The following is a 21,890-nucleotide window of genomic DNA, read 5'->3' as shown; positions in this document are numbered from 1 at the left end:
TCTAGGGGTGCAGGATTGGATGCAGCGTCCACGCCTCAGAGTTTCTGAGAGGTGCGGGCGGTGACTTTGAGACTCCTTAAGGTAGAGAAAAGTGGGGTATAAAACCAACTCTTCTTCTGTGAACATCGCATGAGAACCCCAAAATGGGTGCTGTTGGGGAGCCATCTATAAAAATTGAGAAAAGGAGAGGGCAGAGATGGTGTGGTTTTGCATCATCAGAGAGAGGGCTGGATGAGGATTGCTGCATTCCATCTAGTGGAAACAAAAGGGATTTAAGACTCATAACATTCCCTTTCCTCCTATCAGGAAAAAGAGAGATGCTGTTTTCTGTATTGGGAATGGTAGTTAAATGAAGCATTCTTTTAGCTGCTCCAATAAAGCTCAGGCTTCAGTTCAGAGAGTTTTCCATTATTTTCATCAAGATTCATTACATTCTGTTAATTTAGTTAGTGTTTAATAAATTTGCCTGTACAGGGGAAAAAAAAAAAAACATGCCTAATGCCATCTACAAATAATGATGGTGTTTCTAATTGGCTGCTATTGACAGTTTTGCCAGACAGAAAATTCCGCAACACACCCCAACAGCATTAGATATTCTTTGATGAAGATCTTTCGCCCATTCCAGTCAGTGCTGTTCCTCTCCGTAACTGTCACAATATTTTGACAATTGACTTTTCATGCTTTTTAAATTCCTATCATGTCCTTTTTTTTGAATGCGGTTTGTTTATTTGATTCCCCCTCCCCTTAATTTCACCATAGGGAAATATCTCGTTTGGGAAACATCTTGGCCTTCAGTCTGACATTTTATTGCATGCTTCCTTGTTTTTGCAAGATTAATATCCCCGGTGTAGATAATGCTGAACTAGGTGGGCCAGTAACTTGTAAAACTAAAAATCCATTGGCACCTTAGAGACTAATAACATTTATTTTCGAGAATAATAGTTTGCTACAGAAATACAAAAGCTTCGTTATCAGCTGCTTGTTCTTTTTGAAACAGTGACCTAGACAGAGTTCCCTTGGTTGCACTTTGCTCCTGATATACATGACCCTTTCGTTGAGACTGTATTTGTTATAGAAAATGCAAAGCCTACATTGACATGTACTTTGGGTACATGGCCGGGCATGGTGCAGTGCTCTGATTGTCACGTCTTTGCTATCATAACTTGCCTTAGTCATACACTTGAAACCAGATTTGTGACGCTGTGGCAGCTCTTAATCCTAGAATGGGCTTATGCCACATGCACGGTGCACAGCAAAACGCAGCCCATCTGGCGGGTATTGGGGCATGCACGCAGCTATGGTTTTGCATTCTTCAGCAGGCAGAGAACAAATCTGGAGGTTTATTTGGAGTCTCGTCGGTGAGTTGTGCAGGTGTTGACTTGAATCCTGAGCCTTTTCTTCCGCTTGCTTCTCTCTTCGTCCTCTGTGGACCAGTTCCCTCTAGCCCAAGGATGGTCAAACTGCAGCTCGGGAGCAACATGTGGCTCTTTCACACATATAGTAGGGCTCTCAAAGCCACCACCACCCAGTCGGCCAGCTTAGAAAAGGCATTTAAAGTTAGTTGCTTTCTTTCCACCTCTCCCTCCCTCCTCCTTCCCCATCTAATTTCCTTCCTTCCTTCCTTCCTTCCTTCCTTCCTTCCTTCCTTCCTTCCTTCCTTCCTTCCTTCCTTCCTTCCTTCCTTCCTTCCTTCCTTCCTTCCTTCCTTCCAGACCCGTAGCTACAGTGGGACCTGGGAGGGGCCAGGCCCATCCTTTCAAACCCCCCCCCCTTCCAACTATATGGCCCCTCCATTGAAGGACCCCCAATCTGTCCCCTTTGCTCACTGCCACTATCAACAAGTAGTAGCATTCTCTTTTTTCTCTCCCCTTCTCGAACACACCTTGCAGAACAAAGGGGGTGGGGGAGAGCCATGAGGTCTCTGAGAGATGGACACGTAAGAAATTGGTGGGGGAGCAGAGCTGCTGTGACTGCCCGGACAAAGGGAGTTAGCTTGTGGAACTCAAGGCAGCTTACAGTTCTGAGAGCCCAGGGCTGCCATACTGGGTGGCCCCCCAGCCCCCGCCCCCAAAAAATCCTGCTGTGGACCCCACCAAACATGAAATCCTGGCTACAGCCCTGCTTCCTTGTCTTGTGGTTCTCAGACATTTGACATTCATGTATTGCAGCTCTTAAACATCTGACATTTATTCTATGTAGCTCTTTATGTTAAGCAAGTTCAGCCACCCCTGTGCTAGCCTTAGGCACTTAGGAAATCATTGAGAGACACTGGCTTGAGTTTGGGAGCAAAACTCCTCTCCACTTAGCACTGCCGCACTGTTTTCTTTCCTGGCTTCCTGCATTTCCTCCAAGATCTGCATTGGTAGGACCTTTTCCTCTATTCACAGTGGCAGTGAGAGCCAGCAAAGTGTATTGGTTAAGAGCAGTGGACTCTAATCTGCAGAACTGGGTTTGATTCTGCACCCCTTCGAGTGAAGCCAACGAGGTGACCTTGGGTCAGTCACAGCTCTCAGCAGCACCAGCACTGAGGTTTCAGGCACCCCAGGCAAGGGGGTGGAGCACGTGCTGCCACACCCAGCCCTCTGACCCAGAAGGGGCTGAGTGTGGACTGTGGCATGTTTGCTCACCTTGGAGGTGTTCGGAGCTGCTCCAAATGTGCCATCCAGCCCAGCCTCTTCCAGATCTGTGCTTTCAGCACAGACCTGGAAGGAGCTGGGTGGGGGCAGCACACAGTGTATTTGCTTGCCTCGGAGGCATTTGGAGCTGCTCCGAATGCCTCCGAGGCAAGCAAATGCAATGCGCGCTGCCCCCCACCCCTGCTCAGCCCCTTCTGGATCTGTGCTGAAGCACAGATCTGGAAGGAGCTGAGCAGAGATGGTGGCATGGAGTGTTTGATGGCCTGAGAGGCATGGGTAGGGCGGGGGGGTGCTCACCCCACCCCTGCAGCCAGGTGGCATCCTACAGAGTTGCTGACCTGGCCTGTTCTCATGTGCCAGCCTTGGCGCTCAGAGCTCTTTCAGCCCCCCAAAATAAGACTACCTCAATAAAAGAATTAGAAGTTAAGGCTGCCAGACAATCTTGGGATCTCCTGGCTATACCATAAACAATGCCATATGATAAAAATTGATTAGTGGCAATGACAGCACTATGAGACACCATCCCGCCTGGAAGCAGCTTTGCATAGGTGGAAGTTCCTGATGCAGGTGATGTGCTCTGCAACAGAGGACTGTCTCTGCAGTAGGAAAGGGCATTGCACAAGTGGAAACAAGGCTCAGAATCCAGGTCTTTCTCTATGGCTAAATATGCAGTTTGAAATAAAGTGCTGTGTCCTGAAAGAACCCATCACGGATTGATTTCTCTGTCCCACAGATGATGCGGATGATGGAGACAAGAGATCTTCACCTGAACCAGAGCTGAGTCTCAGAGACTACCAGATGGAAGTAGCCAAACCAGCCCTGGAAGGGAAGAATATTATCATATGCCTCCCTACAGGCAGTGGCAAGACCCGCGTGGCTGTTTACATTGCCAAACACCATTTGGATAAGAAGAAAGAAGAAAAGGAGGCCGGGAAAGTTATAGTACTTGTCAACAAAGTATGCTGTCTCCCCTTTATATGCATCACGCAAGCACCTAAAAACAATTGGTGGGCACCTGCCTACCTACATCTTTCCTGGTGCCCACCAATTGTTTTTAGAAAGTTGGTGGGGCCATATGGGGTTGATTGGCACAGGGGATCTAATTTTCTGCCTAGTTTAAAATAGTGTTGTTTCAGTGGTAGCTGCCACCGCAATGTTGATTTTATTTTCACTCACTCTTCTTTTCTCATGTATTTTGAATTACCCTTCTTCTCCCCTGTACCTGAGCGCTTCCTTTATGCGTGTGACTCTCCTTCTTAGAGTAATCATATTATGGTTGGCTCTGACTGATCCCTCACTAGCAGTTGTTCTGCCTTTGGGCTTCTGCTTTCCTTGGCTCAAGCGATCAATTCTGCACCAGTTGCTATGTGGGCATATTTTGATCCACGGCTCCCTCTAATTTCCCTCACAGCTTCCGGGTCTCCAAAAAATGAGAGCAGGAAGCCACGAGGGAAATTGGAGGGAGCCACAGATCAAAATGTGGCTGCTCGGCAACGGCTGGGGAAATGATCTTTTTGAGATGGGGAAAGCAGAAGCCTGTGGCAGAGCAACCGCTAGTGAAGAATCGGTCCCTGTCTTCTGTGGCAGCCATTTTGTAATTGTGGCCATTATCTGTCAGAATTCTAAGGGTGTCCCCAGGCTTAAGAACCCAGCTGTAAACCAAGAAGAAGGTGATCTATGACCCATTTGTGGTGTTGCTTTTGTTGTTGTTCATGCCTTGAATGACCCGCTAACTTTCTCCCTCCCTGTTGCCAGAGTAATGCTATGTGGCTAGCACTTTGCGTGGCGTTTTAACAGAACTATGTATTTAATTCCATTCTTATGTGTATTTTTGATTGGAATAATTTCCTCAGGTGCCTTTGGTGGAGCAGCATTACTGGAAAGAATTTCACCCCTACCTGAAGCACCATTATCGAGTAACTAAGCTAAGTGGTGAACATCAGCTGAAAATTTCATTCCCTGAAGTTGTGCAGAAAAACGATGTCATTATTTGCACTGCTCAGATCCTTGAGAATGCACTGCTGAATGCAGACAGAGATGCTGAAGAAGGAGTCCGTTTAGCAGGCATGTGTCTTGTTCTGGTGTTGAAACCCTTATGTTTATACTGGAGTAACAATGCATTCAATTGTATTGATAGTCGTAAGCGATCCTGACTCACCAGGATCAGCCCGGCATGCTCAGTCTTTCATGAATGAACATGTAGATAAACTAACTATCTGGTAAATTTTTATTCCATGCTTACTCAGAAGGGTCAGGGTACATGGATTTCCATTTCCCATTTTATTTCCCAAACGATTCTATGAAGTAACTTAGGCTAAGAGAGAAATAGAACAAGAGTTTCATGGTAGAGTAGGGACTTAAACATGAATCTCCCAGCTCCGAATCCAACATTACACTCTGCATAAACTCTTCCTGCGTTATACTGTTATCTGCAAGCCATTTTTCCTTGGGGAAGCATAGCTGAACACATGAAGCTGCCTTGTTGTGAGTCCAGTGGCCTGTCATGTTCAGCATTGATAGAGATTGCCCGGGGTCTCAGGTGGAGAAGTCTTGCTCATTGACTACAACCTGACCCTTAAAAACAAAACTGGTGATATTAGGGATTGAACCTAGGACCTTCTGCATGCAAAGCAGATGCTTTTCCCTTGAGCCATAGACAACTACTTTGTGCTAGTTGTTTTTTACTTTGCTGACAGACCAGTGATTGGACATTGTGTTCTCTTTCCAACTTCCTTCACACTAGAGAAGAATCAGATTCCAGAAGAGTAGCTAGTCATGTTAGTCTATTAAAAATAAAAATGAGAAGCTTGTGGCGTCTTAAGGACATGACAGATTTATTGAGGCATAAGCTTTTGTGGATACAAAAAAACAGTTGCCACTTGAGCAAAGAGATGGTTGATGTAACTATTAAGTGGACTGAAAGTGGGGGGAGGGCTCAAAAATTGCAGTTTGTCCTAAACTTTAGTTGTGGGCAGCTGCCTTGAAGGACCTCCTTGTTGCTGATGATACTTATAGTTTCTTGTATTATTTTAATTTTTGGATTGTCTTGCAGTAGCAATTCAAACCAATTTGCTTGATATGTTTATGTGCCACGATTCCTATCCCATCTTTAGAATATATATATATATATCCCAAAGCTGCTTATAATGAAAGAAATAAAATACAACAAATCATAGTTTTAAAAACACCCTATTAAACTCTGTACAACAAGCATTACAATTAGGATTGCTTGTGCTGGTCTAGATTCCAACCAGTCAAATGCTCAACAAAATCTAAAAAAAAACCCCAAACCCTAAGTAAACAATGGTGTAGATGTCCCACAGGAGGGGAATTCCATGGACATAAAGACACTTATCAAAAGGGCCTGGTCTTCTCTTGATGGAGGCTCATCTCATCTCAAGAAGGTAGCAGTGACTCATGAAACAAGGCCTTGCTTCCAGATTTAAAATTGTGGTGGAAGGGAAGGATACTGAACATGTTTTCTCAAGTATTCCAGATTCAGGCTACGAATTAGTCTGTAAACTACCCAGATAACCAGTAATACTCTTTTTAAAACAACATAATTTGTATCATGTGACAAGCTTCTGCACCAGCTGAAATTTCTGAACAGTGTTCAGGTCCCCACAAAAACCAGATTGGAAATAGTCATGTTGTGCAATTATGTATTATTTTACACTATAATTTTAAAAGAACCGGAATGTGTGGAATAAAAGAAGCATCATCTGGTAATTTCTGGGATATTTCTTAGAACTAATGTTCATTCGGAGACTTGTATTATTTTCTGCAGTAGTAAGCCAACCAATTGTTCTCCCCTTCAGCTGCAGCTGAAATATATTATTTTTACTGAGGTAGTATGCTCAAGAGAACTAACCAATTTGTACTGAATGTCTTCCAGAGTTCTCTCTGATTGTTATTGATGAATGCCATCACACTCACAAGGAAGGTGTCTATAACAATATCATGCGTCGTTATTTGAATGAAAAGAGGGAAAATAGGAAGCAAAGCAAAGCACGGCTTCCTCAGCCACAGATCCTGGGCCTGACAGCTTCACCTGGTGTGGGAGGTGCAAAAAACCCTTCCAAAGCTGAAGAACATATTCTGAAAGTAAGTCACCCTTGAACTTCCTGCTTCTTTTGTGGAAGATGTGTGGAAAGCCACTGTTTGAAAGCGAGTGTGAGCCTGAGCATTCTCTGGGATCTGTTTAGAGCTCTCCTCTTCCCTTTCTCTTCTACCAGCTAGTTCACTTGACTTTGGTCAGGAATAAAGCCTTTTCTTTGCAACAGAAGGGCTTCTGGAGGCTGGGTGCCCAGCGTCATCCTGAACAACCTGTAAAATGCCGTTGTTTCAAAGGACATTCTCTTGAATGGTTATAAAAGCTGGAGAATATGTGGTGGTCTTTTTGTAAAGGGAGGATTTTTATTGTGACCGGTGTCAGTCTGGCAACAGATTGCAGGCTGTTTTAGGTAATGTTTTTTTTTTAACTTACATTATTTACAGTCCACCATTCTCACATGGCAGATTATACATACTGAGCTTTTACAACTCCCAAAGTGGGACATTCAGTAACCAGTGTATTAGGATTTTAGAAGTCTGGAACCACCTGAAGGACCTGAAGCATAGCATAAGTATTCACACGAAACATTAAGTGGTACAAAAATTACATAAACAGGATCCTGTGTACTGTAAGCTATACGCAGCAGTACAGGCCTCAGCCCCAATCCTTTAGCCAGGCAAGTTTGTAAAACCATCTTGTGCAGTATACCTCTGTTCCCACTTGAATAGTTCAGTTTTGAATAGTTTGCAGAAAGCCAGGCGAGCAGGAGCTTTCCTGACCTCCCCGAGCAGGCCATTATGTCATTAGCCCTCAAGCCTTTGAGAATGGCACATTTGTTGTTTTTGGTTTAAACCGGCATTTCCCAATGGCAGGGTTGCGACCCGGCACCAGGGCACCTGGGCCTCAATCCTGGGTCACGAGGCGTCCCACGACATCGCGCCAGCCCCCGTGCTTTCTCCTCCCTCCCTTCCTCAGCCCAGGTCAATTTCGGGCTGTGTAAAGCCCTCCGTCCTCCTCCCCCACCGACCACCTCATCAGCGGGAGGAAACGGCACGCTCCCAGCGCTGATTCACTGCTCAGGGAGGCTGGCGGCAGATGGAAGGGATGGCGTCCGAAAGGGCGCTGCGACTGTTTCCGCCCTAGAGGGGGGGCAAACTTGGCCTGACTTTCCCCTGGCCAGAGTCAGCTGTTTAAGAGGTAAGTTTTTCCCATCTCATTTTTTTCCATTTTTTCTTTCCTCCTTTTGTCCCTCCTTTTTTCACTCCTTCCCTCCCTTTTCCTTCCTTCCTATTTCCTTTCCTCTCTGTCTATTTGTTTCCAAATCTCTTCCCCTCCTTCCTTCCCTCTCTTTCATTCATTCATTCATTCATTCATTCATTCATTCATTCTATCAGTCTTTTTTCCCTATTTGCTTTATTTCTCCTCCCCTTCCTCTCTCTGTCAGTCTTTTCCCTGTCTCCTTCCTTTCTTCCTTCCTTGCCTTGCTAATCTGAGTAGAGCAGGGTGGAAGGATCAGGGAAGAAGCTTGAAATGCCCTATTTCATGTTTCCCCAGCGCTGCTATTTCATTTCTTTTCTTTCTTTCTTTCTTTCTTTCTTTCTTTCTTTCTTTCTTTCTTTCTTTCTTTCTTTCTTTCTTTCTTTCTTTCTTTCTTTCTTTCTTTCTTTCTTCCTTCCTTCCTTCCTTCCTTCCTTCCTTCCTTCCTTCCTTCCTTCCTTCCTTCCTTCCTTCCTTCCTTCCTTTCTTTCTTTCTTCATTGGGGGTGAGGAGAGAATCTTGAAATGCCCTGCTATTTCATGTTTTCCCAGAATGAGAGCATTTTATATTTTTAGTTTTCTGCTATGTGATTCTTGTGCTTTTTATTGATGTTTTATTTTTAAAATTGCCTTGCAAAATCCCACTATTCCCTTACTTTTCCTAAACAAAATATTGCAAGTTTTAGGCTTGTTTGTATATCATTTCCTGGCTCCACCCCCAAAGTCTCCTGGCTCCATCTCCAAATTTTAGTGGGCCACGAAGGAGAAGTGTAAAAATAACCAGGCCACGAGGGGGGAAAGTTTGGGAAACCCTGGCTTAAACAGAAAAGAGAAAGCAAGAGAAGAGGCGATAAGCACTGATCCCTTTTTAAACCTCAGTTCCTGATAGGCTTCCCAATCCCTGGGCGGGGGACCCCCCGATTTGGAGCCTCCTCCCCTACTCACCAAAAATCCAGAAGCGGGGGGAAAATTGCGGCCCTTCCCACCCAGCCCCGATCGCAGCAGCTTCTCCTCGCCCCTTCCCTTCCCCTTAGGCTTCCCAATCCCCAGGTCCCAGCGGGGGATTCCTGGGTTTTACAGGCTTTCCCCAGCCAGCTGGCCGGCAGAGGAAGCTCTTCCCCCACAGCCACCCTGTACCTCTAGATCTTGGGTAGGACCTGCAAACAGGTACAGTTTTAAAATGTGTGTGTGCCTTTAAATTGGAGCAGGAAGTACTTCATGGGGAAGGATTAGCAACAGCAGACCTCGTGAGAGTGCAGCCCCTCTGTTTGTTTTGCTTTCCTTTTGGACAAGTGAGTGTGTGTGTAAAAGAGCAGCGTAGACCCTGTACTTTCCAGACCTGGTTGTGGAGGCACCAGAGACTCCTGCTTTGTTCTACGGCTTCAGACCAACACGGCTGCCCACTTGCACCAGAGACAGTTAAACGTGTGTGTGAGTGGGAGAGAGAAAACGGGGGGAGGGGGGGAACTCTATTATTCTTTATGGAGTCTTATTCTCATAGGAAATAATGGAAAATTGATCCACGGGGCTCTGGGGGGGCTATTTTTTGAGGTTGAGACACCAGATTTGCAGCATAGCATCCAGTACCTCTCCCCAAAATACCCCCCAAGTTTCAAAAAGATTGGACCAGGCAATCCAATTCTATGAGCCCCAAAAGAAGGTGCCCCTATCCTTCATTATTTCCTATGGAGGGAAGGAATTTAAAAGATGTGTGGTCCCTTTAAATGTGATGGCCAGAACTCCCTTGAAGTTCAATTATGCTTGTCACACCCTTGCTCCTGGCTCCACCCCCAAAGTCTCCTGGCTCTACCCCCAAAGTCCCCAGATATTTCTTGAATTGGACTTGGCAACCCTAGTTCCTGAATACTGAACAGTGAGGACTGAAAGATTGGACAAAGCTACACTGCAGAAAGTTGAGAAGTCTCTAATCAATCATTGTTGACTTCAGATGCATATGACATGCATTCAGAAATTATTAGGTTTCTCTATAAGAGGTGTGAATTGGGTAGAAGTGAACATTTCAGAGGACAAGAAGGAAGTTTGAATCCAGTGGCCCCTTTAAAACCAACAAAATTTTATTCAAGGTATGAGCTTTCGTGTGCATGCACGTACCTTGAATAAAACTTCATTGGTCTTAAAGGTGCCACTGGACTCTAACTTTATTCTACCACTTCAGAACAACTCGACTATCCACCTGGATCTATTTTAGAGGACAGCCAGGGAAAACGGCATCCCTGTGTTGAATCTTGTCTCACCCCTGTCATGTGTCATGGTATCATCACATGCCTGACCTGGTCTTTGGAGGCCACTGGCAGTGGGGAAAAAAATGCATCTTATCAAGAGGTCAGAACTACAGCTGCAGATTTTGAGGTGGGGAGAAGGAGGTCTTGAAGCAAAGATAGGGGACTCCATTTTCACCAGTGGCTGTGCATCACACAGTCTGGGTGCTTTCCCCTTGGGAATAATAGAACCCATTTGTTTGTCCAGCAGCGTAAAAAACAAAAGGAGCTTAATGAGTACTTTGACACAAGTTTACTTGTTCGACAAGTGAGGAGGCAGAAGGAAAACCATATTCTGCAGCTGACTCACAGCGAGCAGTTTGTCTTTTAATCAGTACTGCTATTGGGAAGGAAGAATGAGCAATCTTCACATCTTTGTTTTATGGAAAGAGTATAAGACCATTATCAAGCTTAAATATCAGATTTGTAAATCCAGAGAACTTAACTGTAAATGGTTTATTTTGTTATAATTTCAAGTGTATATGTACATGTACACCAGTATAGAATGTGACAAAATTTGCACAGAGGGTTTTTTTTTTGTGGGGGGGGGGGTTGTTTTAGCTTTTTACTTGAGTGCAAGATTTTTGTTGGATAGATTTGTCTGTGTTACTTTAAAAAAACCACTAATTTATCTATTTGTAAAGGCAGTGATGGGTATGAAGTTAAAAAATGGCCAGCTGATGATGAGATAACCAGCCAAAGAGAAAAACAGAAACAGTTTTTGCTCAAAAACAGTTGAGCTTTAGAGTCATCTGGTCAAAATTTACAACAATTCTAGACAAAATCTCCAGGCTTATGGTTAGGCCCACTTCTTAATCATAGAGTAATGAAAGCTTAATTGAGGAATATATTTTGTGATCAGTGTCTAGGGAGTAATGTAGAAGCTTTAAGCAGCAACACTCTTGAAATGTGCATGTAATTTATGTAATAACATTTCCTTCTTCCAGATATGTGCCAATCTTGATGCAGATAGGATCATGACTGTTAAAGAACATTTAGAGCAACTGAGCAACCAAGTGAAGGAACCTCGCAAAAAGTTTGAGATTGCAGATGACAAGCGGCAGGTAGGGGTAGTGTGAATCCGAGTGCTACATAAAACTATATGGGAGGACCTCCTGTGACCTGCAGTGTCCTTGCCCACCATGGAGGCACAACTATTTTAGTTGGTAGTTTGTCAGTCAGTTCAAAAATGTGTAAATTTCAAAAATATTGAATATAGTAAGACATTATGGGTTCAAGGAGTTCATAATTATAACCATGTGAAAGGTTCAAGGTGGGGCAGTTTGCCTTTCACTTTTCCTACCAAGGCATCCAATGAGCACTGCCATCCCTTCAAAATGCCCATTCAGGGTGGAATAAATTTGAGGTTGGAGCTGCTTGATTGATTTATTTATCAGATTTTTATCCCACTCTTTTCCCCACTGGGCAGGCAGGATGCGGGGCAGCTTCCAACAGTTAAATAATGCTTTGTGTCAAGTTCCTTGAAGATCCAGCTGGCCTCCTTTTCCCTCTGCCTCATTGTTCACAATAGATGCTTGACGTCTCTCTTTGGAATGACTATGCTGCCTGTTTGTGGAATGCAATTTTGTGACCATTTTGTGGATTACTAAAAATGGTTTCTGGCTAGGGATGGGCACAGAACAGGAAAATGGTGGTTCATATTGGTTTGTGGCCTGTTTGATTGCCTGAACTGGTGGTTCATTTGATTTTGTGATCCGCATGTTAGCCCAAACTGGTTCGTTGGTTTGTTTAGTTCAGGTGCCCCCAGGAAAGCTCAGATTCAGCTCTCATGACAATTAACTCTTCTCTCATCGTGCTGCAAGATGGAAGCAGCGGAGTCAGGGTGTCCGCTCCCATAGAACAAAATGAGAGCTTCATGATCGGCTCTCAGAGCCGCCAATCAAGCTATGAACAATTGCTATGAGTGTTTCTAGGCCTCCCAGAAGTCCACCCCCAGCATTACCTAGGAATTGATTGAATCAGCTCCAGACTGTCTGGGAAGAAAGACCACAAAAACAAAACACCCAAGGAAAAAAGGTGGTTCATTTTCTGGTTTGGGCATGGCAAAGAGCAAACAAACTTGTTTGAAATGAACTGTGAATTGGCCAAATTCATATACAAATTGCGACTTGTGGGTCAGTTTGTGCCTATCCTTATTTCTGGTTTCTAAATTGGAAACTCTCTTAATCATAGAATGACTTGAATTGTGATCAACAGTTAGTATTCTTAGGGAGGTCTTTGAGGAACAAATGAGATGTGGTAGCCCAGCTCTACTGTCCCTACCCCACCCCTATTCCTAGTACAGTGATCTTGTAATTTACACTGCCACATATAGCTGTTACTTTTTTCTTCTCCTCCTACACATCTAGGCTGGCCATTAGAATTTCATCCCTATTTGGTGCCGGAAACCTATATTGCTGACTCCTGATTAGCTGAGGATAACAGAATATGTGTACAACATTGGACATGCGGGATTTCTGCATGATATTACCTGATTAGTTTCATTGACTTCAGTTGTTATTGTCAAGTGACTTGTTATGGAGCAGGACGGCAATTTTGCAAGGGACTGCATGCTTATTTTTAGCAAATTCCTCTAGATGGTATTTAAACCAATAGAATCCTGTCCTTTGCTGGCAAGAATATCTGGGTTATCTCTTTAATTGAATGTTCATGTGTTTCATTTTTTAGGATCCATTCAGAGAAAAACTTATAAGCATAATGACCAAGATCCAGGCCTATTGCAATTTCAATCCAAACTGCGAATTTGGATCTCAGAACTATGAACAGTGGGTTGTTCAAGAGGAAAAGAAAGGTAAAGCTTCACATTAAAGTTTTTGAAGGTACCTTCCTCTTTGGGTACTCGGCTAAGATGCTTCCAATCCTCTGTCCGTTAGTTTTGAGAATGCATGTGCTGTTTTCCTCTCATGACTAGCTGCTAAAGAAGAGAATCGCCAAGAACGTGTCTGTGCAGAGCATTTGAAGAAATACAACGATGCCTTGCAAATCAACGACACCATCCGAATGATTGATGCATACAACCATCTCAAAAGCTTCTATCAGGAAGAGAAGAACAAGAAGATGGCAGTGAATGAAGAAGAGGATGAGCCCCTAGAATTGAAACTAGGACAAACTGATAAGTTCCTCTTCCATTTATTTTATGGTGAGCATGCACCACTTGGAGTGAATTGATTTGGACTTTCTGTATAACTGCATTAGCAAGGGCTACAGGCTGGCTATTCCTTACAGTTAGGTCATGCCACAGAGCTGACACAATGCTGAGAAATTTGTGATTTGGGCTTACAAGTTACACTGCCACAGCAACGATGTGCCAGATAGTTCCTTCCTGATATTTCTGTTGCACTCATTTTTGTAGCCTCGTTGATTAAGTGTGTCCAGTCCTTCACTTGGACAGCAAGGGAAATCATCTCCAAAGCTTTGTTAATGTTACATTGGGCTGCCCTGCCACCAAACATAAATCTTATTCCCAAACAATTGCTTTTCCTCTGCAACAGCCTCTTCCTCTAGGTGCTTTGGATCCCAACTAGGAAATAAAGGAGGATTTCAATAAAATAAATAAATCATTGCAATGGAGAGCCAGTTTGGTGTAGTGGTTAAGTGTGCGAACTCTTATCTGGGAGAACTGGGTTTGATTCCCCACTCCTCCACTTGCACCTGCTAGCATGGCCTTGGGTCAGCCATAGCTCTGGCAGAGGTTGTCCTTGAAAGGGCAGCTGCTGTGAGAGCCCTCTGCAGCCCCACCCACCTCACAGGGTGTCTGTTGTGGGGGAGGAAGGTAAAGGAGATTGTGAGCCGCTCTGAGACCCTTCGGAGTGGAGGGCGGGATATAAATCCAATATCTTCTTCTTCTTCTTCTTCTTCAATAATGGCCATTTTGGTTCCCAAGCTGAATTTCAAATTAGAAGTTGAGACTGGAGTGAAGATATCACAAAGGAAATGTGATGGACAGGGGAATTATAAGCAAACCACTCTCTTCTCTTGTTTCTTCCCTGCACATCTTTCCCCTTCTCCTATGATGCCGCCCCAATCCTCAGCAACCAACAAATCCAGCCTTTCCTAGAAAACCTCCTATTTCTGATAGCATTCTAAAATGATGAGGATGGAAGAGCTGTTCTTTACAACTTCCCATCATTTTCCCCACTTCCTAATGCTCTGTGGCAATTTACTTGAGACTATAGGATGCAGCCGCTGTGGCCGGACCTGCCTGTCCCACATTGGTCTTGTCAGCCACCAGCGAGCCTGCAGCAAACGTGGACTATTGCACCCTTCTTAAATCTTCGTTCGCGAAGCCAAGCCGAGAGAGAGAAAGAGGATGCTTACACCTTTATAGTATTGTGAAGAGTACCTTTGAGGAAAATCCAGACTTCCTTCGTTCTTGCTCGATACTAACTGTGATATAACATTGTTTTAACTTTGTTTGGCAGCCCAACTGTACAATTACAGTTTATAGCGAAAATGCTTTCTCTCGCTTTTGAAGAGCTTTTGTGGATTTTTTTTTTTTTTTTAAATTCTGAGCTCTACTTGGAGTTCTGCTGGTTTGTTGTTCTTTTGTATTTTTGCTGTTTGGAGTTGTGGTAAGAAACCTAATGATATTCTTGAAACAACGGGGTTCAGAGACAGCTCAAGTAGAGATTAATCAGGATTGATTGATTGATTCCTCCCCTGCAGAAACAGAGTGATGTCTGATGTTGGGATATGCAGTGGGAACAGAATCAGTGGGGGGGGGGGGTGGAGTCCTGTGTGAGTGGGAGTACTCTTTGGAACTTTCTGCATTTTGGATTTTACTTATTACCTCTTAACAGGGCTGTGCTAAAAATGGGGAGGGAAAACCTTATGGGATAGATTTTTCCCCTTGTATCCCCTCAAATTTTTCCTAATTGTCCATGCGAGGTTGACTTTTATCTGTTATTTTGAAAGGCAATGAAGAGAAGTTGAAAGAGCTCGCTGCTAAGGAACAATATGAAAATGAAAAGCTGGCAAAGCTGCGTAAAACTTTGATGGTAGAGTTCCCAAAGACTTTTGAACCCAGAGGGATCATTTTCACAAAGACTCGTCAGAGTGCCTATGCCCTTTATCAGTGGATTAAAGAGAACCCAAAGTTCGAAGACATTGGAGTGAAAGCTCATTACCTGATTGGTGCCGGACACAACAGTGAATTTAAGCCCATGACGCAGGTGAAAAGCTTAAATGTTGTACCAGATTTTCTGCAATGGAGCAGAATTTTTAGATCAGTTGGACCAAGAGTCCTGTTCTCACCTCTGCCACCGATTTGGTAAACACTCAAATCTCTCCATAATAAGGTGTAACAGAAACCAAAGATTGTTACATGAGAGATTGTTTAAAGATGAAGAATGTTTATTGTGAGAGCCAGAGAAGGTAGCCGTGTTAGTCTATTGCTGCAAAATAGTAAAGAGTCCAGTAGTATCTTTAAGACTAACACATTTTATTGTAGCATAAGCCTTCAAGAAACACAGTTCTCTTTGTCAGATCTTTTGAGAACAAGATCATTTTGGTAGATGATGTGACAAAGACACAAACTGTCAATATTGTAGGGATTCATGGTGTCTTTTGGATGCATATAATATTTCTTCTACTGTGAACAAGTTCTGAACTCTGATTTTCCCTCCCTGTTTTCCTTCCTAAGCCTTGTGTGATTTCTGTGAGTAGTATAAGGAATAAACATCATAGCTTTGTACAGTGGAAGAATGATGTAAGATCCTCAGAACTAAATGCAGGCATATTTTGAGCCTGTACAGACACACAGTTTAATCAGTTGTCACTGCTGTTTCCTATCGGATTAAAAGTGGCTGATCAGACAGCAACATCTGCCTCCCGGTAGTCAGTCGTTGTTGCCCCCCCCCCCATCCTTCTGCGAACTGGATTATTTTGTTACCTGCTCCTTTGCAGTGTTTTTTTAGTTGTCCGGTTTCACCTCGTAGTTTTCTCTGTCTAGATAGTTCGGCTGTGATATTAACCAGCTTCCGGATGTCTGAAGGCTGTCCCAGAGCAAAAGGAGCCTCAGACATCCAGTTTACGGTCGCCATTTTTATTTTTTTACTACATAGCAATATGCGCATAACCACATAATGTTTTCTGACCTATGTGCTTATGCGCATAATAGTGGGGGAACAAAAAAAAAGAACTGCATAGTGCCGTTGTGCGGACTGCAGAAGACGGTTTCACCGTGGAGTGATTCGAATTGTAGTATGGCAGTCTGATCGATAATATCTGGAACAAAGATACTCAGAACAGAACTAGGTCAGTTTAACACGGACTCAACATGCTGTGTGAACAAGGCCTTTGAGTGACATTTTCCGTACTGGGCACCTGTCCAAGTGACTTACAAGTTCAATACTAAGCAACGTTATACCCTTCTAAGTTCATTAAAACCACTAGACTTAGAATGGTGTAACTTCGCATTGGAGTGCATTGAGTGTTTTTTGAAGAATAAACAGCTTCTGTCTAGTAGCTAGTATTGCATGCTATAGACACCTACACTAGTTACATTTAATAGAACTTATAATAAAAGTTTGGATTTAACCTGTAATAGAATCCAGTATTAATGGATAGTCATGATATTCAAATGCAATTTAATCTTAAGAACATGGTGTTTAAGTTGGGAGAGAATGAGTTCTGCTGCTGTATGGGAGACGTGTTTAGAGTATCAGACTAGGATCTGAGATCCCAGCTTTGAATCTTCACTCTGCCATAAAATCTTGCTGGGTGACCCTGGGCTAGTCACATACTCTGCCTAGCCTACCTCACAGGGTTGTTGTGTAAATAAATGGAAGAGAAGAGAACTATGTAAGTAACTTTAATCTCTTATTAGGAAGAAAGAAAGGTGGCCAAAGTGTTTCTGCCCAATTGCCCCATTTTAGTGTCAGTAGTAATACCTTCATTGGAAGTCATTTGGAATATTGGAGCAGGAAAAAACTAAGGTAACCAAATATGAGAACTCTGTAGAGAACTTAGTAGAGCCAAAGGAACTGTTATGATTGTTGAATTATTCAGTTAGTGAATCTAACCATTAATGTCTTGGTACAGAATGAACAGAAGGAAGTCATAGACAGATTCCGCCGTGGAAAAGTGAACCTACTCATTGCTACTACTGTAGCGGAAGAAGGCTTGGATATCAAGCAATGTAACATTGTTATACGCTATGGTCTTGTTACCAATGAAATAGCTATGATGCAGGTATGTTATGCTGAATATATAGACCAGGGTCCCCGACATGTTGCCCATCAGCAGCGTGGCACCTGCCAACACTTTTCCTAGCACCCACCAAATGTTTTTAGACAGGTCACAGTCCTGCCCAGGAGGACTTTTTATTGACCATTGGAGATCTCCTTGGCTGTATTGTTTAAAATAACATGGTTTGGGTGGCATGGCCTCACCCTTTCTCTCTCACCTTCCCTAGTCAGCCTTACCTTGGCTTCTGCAGCCAAGGGTTGGAGGGAAGGAATGAATGTCCCAGTTCATGCTCGAACTGCGATTCTTGGTTCGGTCCATACCCATTCCTAACAATCCTGATTTATGCCGCAGTGGAATTTTTGGTATCATACAGTAGGTCTTCTTTGTGGTCTCTGTTTCACACCCTTGGGATTGACAGCACCTGCACCGACTTTGATGGTGATTCTAAAGCTCCACACATGCCCAGAGGAGAGCACTAGAATCCCACCAGTTCATTTCTGACTATGCACACGATAAGATGCCTTTCCCCAAGGCTTCAGTCAGTGAACTCCCCTTTTTCTTCAGCTCCTAAAAAAAAAAAGGATTTATTAATAGTTTAAAATAGTTAATGATATTAGTTTAGTAGTATAGTTAAGCATAGTCTCTCCTAGTTTATTCGTTCCTCCTTGTTAACCCCTGGTTCCCACTTCTTCTGCACATCAGTCAGCTACTCTATCACCAGTTCCCTCCGGCTCTGGATCTTTTGCTCAGCCATGGGGGGATTGTCCTGTCTCATGATGTTCCCCACCTGAAACTAACAGTCTGGATGATCCCATAGCTATCTTTATACCATGCATATGTGAGGTCTTGGAAGACAGCAGAAAGTCTCCTACTAGATGATACTATGCCTACAAGTGGGGGAAACTCCGTTCTTTCCTGTCAAGTTCAACCTCACAAAGCTCTGCTGTCACAATGTTTTTCTTTTCTCCTTTCCCTGTTGGATGGAAGTACGAGCCATCCTCTCTATGGGGCAACCTAGCAGCAGTCTCAGCTTACCATGAACAAGTAAATTGAATTCACTGCCACAGGAGATGGTGGCAGCTACAAGCATAGCCAGCTTCAAGAGGGGATTGGATAAACATATGGAGCAGAGGTCCATCAGTGGTTATTAGCCACAGTGTGTATATATGTGTGTGTGTGTGTATAAAATTTTTGGCCACTGTGTGACACAGAGTGTTGGACTGGATGGGCCGTTGGCCTGATCCAACATGGCTTCTCTTATGTTCTTATGTTACACAGAGTGTTGGACTGGATGGGCCATTGGCCTGATCCAACATGGCTTCTCTTATGTTCTTATGTGACACAGAGTGTTGGACTGAATGGGCCATTGGCCTGATCCAACATGGCTTCTCTTATGTTCTTATGTGACACAGAGTGTTGGACTGGATGGGCCATTGGCCTGATCCAACAGGGCTTCTCTTATGTTCTTATGTGACACAGAGTGTTGGACTGGATGGGCCATTGGCCTGATCCAACATGGCTTCTCTTATGTTCTTATGTGACACAGAGTGTTGGACTGAATCGGCCATTGGCCTGATCCAACAGGGCTTCTTTTATGTTCTTATGTGACACAGAGTGTTGGACTGAATGGGCCACTGGCCTGATCCAACATGGCTTCTCTTATGTTCTTATGTGACACAGAGTGTTGGACTGGATGGGCCATTGGCCTGATCCAACAGGGCTTCTTTTATGTTCTTATGTGACACAGAGTGTTGGACTGGATGGGCCATTGGCCTGATCCAACATGGCTTCTCTTATGTTCTTATGTGACACAGAGTGTTGGACTGGATGGGCCATTGGCCTGATCCAACAGGGCTTCTTTTATGTTCTTATGTGTCTCGGAGTGTTGGACTGGATGGGCCATTGGCCTGATCCAACATGGCTTCTCTTATGTTCTTATGTGACACAGAGTGTTGGACTGGATGGGCCACTGGCCTGATCCAACATGGCTTTCTCTTATGTTCTTTGGTGACACAGAGTGTTGGACTGGATGGGCCACTGGCCTGATCCAACATGGCTTCTCTTATGTGACACAGAGTGTTGGACTGAATGGGCCATTGGCCTGATCCAACATGGCTTCTCTTATGTTCTTAAATGGCTTCTCAGTTTTTCCCCATCTGGACAGTAAAGAGTTCCTTGGGGGACTGTTTCACATGCACCTACCTACCAGATAACTCATCCCTGCTTGGGACTTACACTTGGTCCTCAACATGCTTACCAGGAGACCCTTCGAGCCCTTGGCAAAATGCAACCTCCATCTGTTATCTTGGAAGACAGCCTTCCTGACAGCCATAACGTCTACAAAATGGGTCAGTGAACTCCTGGCTCTTTGAACCAGCCCCTAACGGAAGGGATGTTATTGACTCTTGACATCAACTTCCTCCCCAAGGTGGTCTCAGAATTCCACCTCCAGTCTAAAGTAGTCCTTCCCATCTGTTTCCCTCACCCCGACCACTGATGAAGAGCACAGATTGCACTCTCTAGATGTCGGGAGAGCTCTGTTATTCTGTCTCAGAACATGCTCCTTTTGGAAATCACCTCACCTTTTTGGCACTTATGCAGACCATCATCAGGGCTTCAACTTGTCCTCGCAGAGGCTTTCCAAATGGCTTGTAGAAACTCCCAGGTCCTTTGAAGGATCACTCTATCAAAGTGATTTCTATTTCTGCAGCCTTCTTAAAGTGTGTTCCCTGCATGAGATCTGCAAGATAGCCACTTGGGCTACCCTGAACATGTTTGTGAAGCACAATGGACTAAATGTCCAAGAATGCAGTCAATCAATAGTCAGACAGTCAGTTCTTCAGTCAAGCTGCAACTAACTCCTGCCAGCATCGTCCTCCAGATAGGACTTAAGTCTGTTACTCTTCGAAGGGTGTGAAGCACAGAGCCCACAAAGAAGATAAACAGGTTGCTTGCCTGTAGCTGATGATCTTCAAGTGGTTATCTGTGCATTCACACCACCCGCCATTCCTTCTCTCTGCTGTCAGTCTGGTTGCAGTTCTTTCTGAGTTGCTTAGTGGTCAGAAGGAACTGGCAGGATTGTAGCACACTCTTCTGGGTGCAAAAAGCCTCACTTTGGGGCTTTAGAATCACCATTGGAGTTGGCACAGGCACCACCGACCTCAAGGGTGTGAATGCAGAGATGACCACTTGGAAGAGCATCAGTTACAGGCAAGCAGCCTGTTTTTTCTTCATGCCTTGTTTTCTTTTTTTTAATTAACCGATTTGTGTTTCTATGTATAGCCATATGCATTCTGTATTTATTCATATTGTTACCTCTCATGTATTCCAGGCACGAGGAAGAGCTCGAGCTGAAGAAAGTACCTATGTACTTGTGGCTTCAGGCGACTCTGGAGCTGTTGAGCGTGAAAATGTGAATATTTATCGTGAGAAAATGATGTATAAAGCAATTAGACGTGTCCAAGACATGCCCCGAGAAGAATATTTTAATAAGGTATTGTTTTGAACTTAATCAGGACAAAGTTATCTCATTTGTTCAGAAGGCGTCCAAATGCAAGTCATTTTAATACCTTTTCATTAGGATTATTCAAAACGTTACAAAACAGTGAGGCTTTTGAGATCCCCAGAAGTCACCATCAGGTTGGATGTTCAGTACAGTTTTTAGAAGAGAAAGGGGAATATGGCATGTTGCTTCATGACACTGTGAAGAATATCTCCAAGGCTGCAGTTTTGAAATCTTGAAACAGAATGCAGCATTTGTGGCGGAGTTCATGCAATCCTGCACATAGTTATTCCACTCCAACCACGCTGATTTAAGTGGGCTTAAACTGGAGTCAGTCTGCATAAGATTGTACTGTCAATTCAATTAGTTGGTGAGATTTCAGAATGCATTCAAGACTGCTGGGGCAGAGGAGCAAAAATATCAGAAACCTAAACTAGTCTGCAGATGTATTAACAAAAAGCATTCGGCTTTCTTCGCATGTTGTTGTCGTTGTTCCGCCCATCCCTCTGTTTGGGGGCTCAGAGTGGAGTACAACAATTAGAGATAAAATCATAATAAAATCAGCTTCAACATTTGGTAAAGCGCAACAAGTTAATGCAGCAAGATGATATAAAGCAAGATGGTATAGCACAAAAGTAGAGCCACAATACAGCGCCACAATACAGTAGTGCAGTGGGCCATAGGGGGAGGCCAACTGATCTAATAGATAAATGTATTCTGATTGGTGCTGGGGACAACTCTGGCTTTTATATTCTTACAGAGAGACTGGCCACGTGTGCAAGGCTGGCTCTGCCACTAGGCAAACGAGGAAATTGCCTAGGACAACAGCCTTCTGGGGACACCAAATTGGGCACCCCCCCTAAGTGACTCGGTGTCGTTATCAATGGGGGGAGGGGTGGATGCCTTGCCTAGGGTGTCACGGTTTAGGGCTGGCCCTGCATGTGTGGCTTCTCT

The 21,890-nt window shown here is 43.9% G+C and overlaps 1 protein-coding gene across 1 annotated transcript in view; it reads left to right on the top strand.

The window, feature by feature from the left end:
• Positions 1-21,890, top strand: part of IFIH1 (interferon induced with helicase C domain 1) — a 49,234-nt gene that overhangs the window by 20,714 nt on the left and 6,630 nt on the right. The window contains exons 5-13 of the mRNA XM_060257234.1: positions 3,370-3,593; positions 4,490-4,700; positions 6,532-6,740; positions 11,173-11,289; positions 12,914-13,037; positions 13,158-13,385; positions 15,161-15,417; positions 17,288-17,437; positions 20,766-20,927. Coding sequence (XP_060113217.1) covers positions 3,370-3,593; positions 4,490-4,700; positions 6,532-6,740; positions 11,173-11,289; positions 12,914-13,037; positions 13,158-13,385; positions 15,161-15,417; positions 17,288-17,437; positions 20,766-20,927 — 1,682 coding nt within the window. The remainder of the gene's footprint in view (positions 1-3,369; positions 3,594-4,489; positions 4,701-6,531; positions 6,741-11,172; positions 11,290-12,913; positions 13,038-13,157; positions 13,386-15,160; positions 15,418-17,287; positions 17,438-20,765; positions 20,928-21,890) is intronic.

The sequence above is a fragment of the Heteronotia binoei genome, chromosome 16 (genome assembly GCF_032191835.1).
Source record: "Heteronotia binoei isolate CCM8104 ecotype False Entrance Well chromosome 16, APGP_CSIRO_Hbin_v1, whole genome shotgun sequence".
Taxonomy (NCBI): domain Eukaryota; kingdom Metazoa; phylum Chordata; class Lepidosauria; order Squamata; family Gekkonidae; genus Heteronotia; species Heteronotia binoei.
Note: the sequence above shows the minus strand (reverse complement) of the source record. Positions and strands in the feature narration are given on the sequence as shown.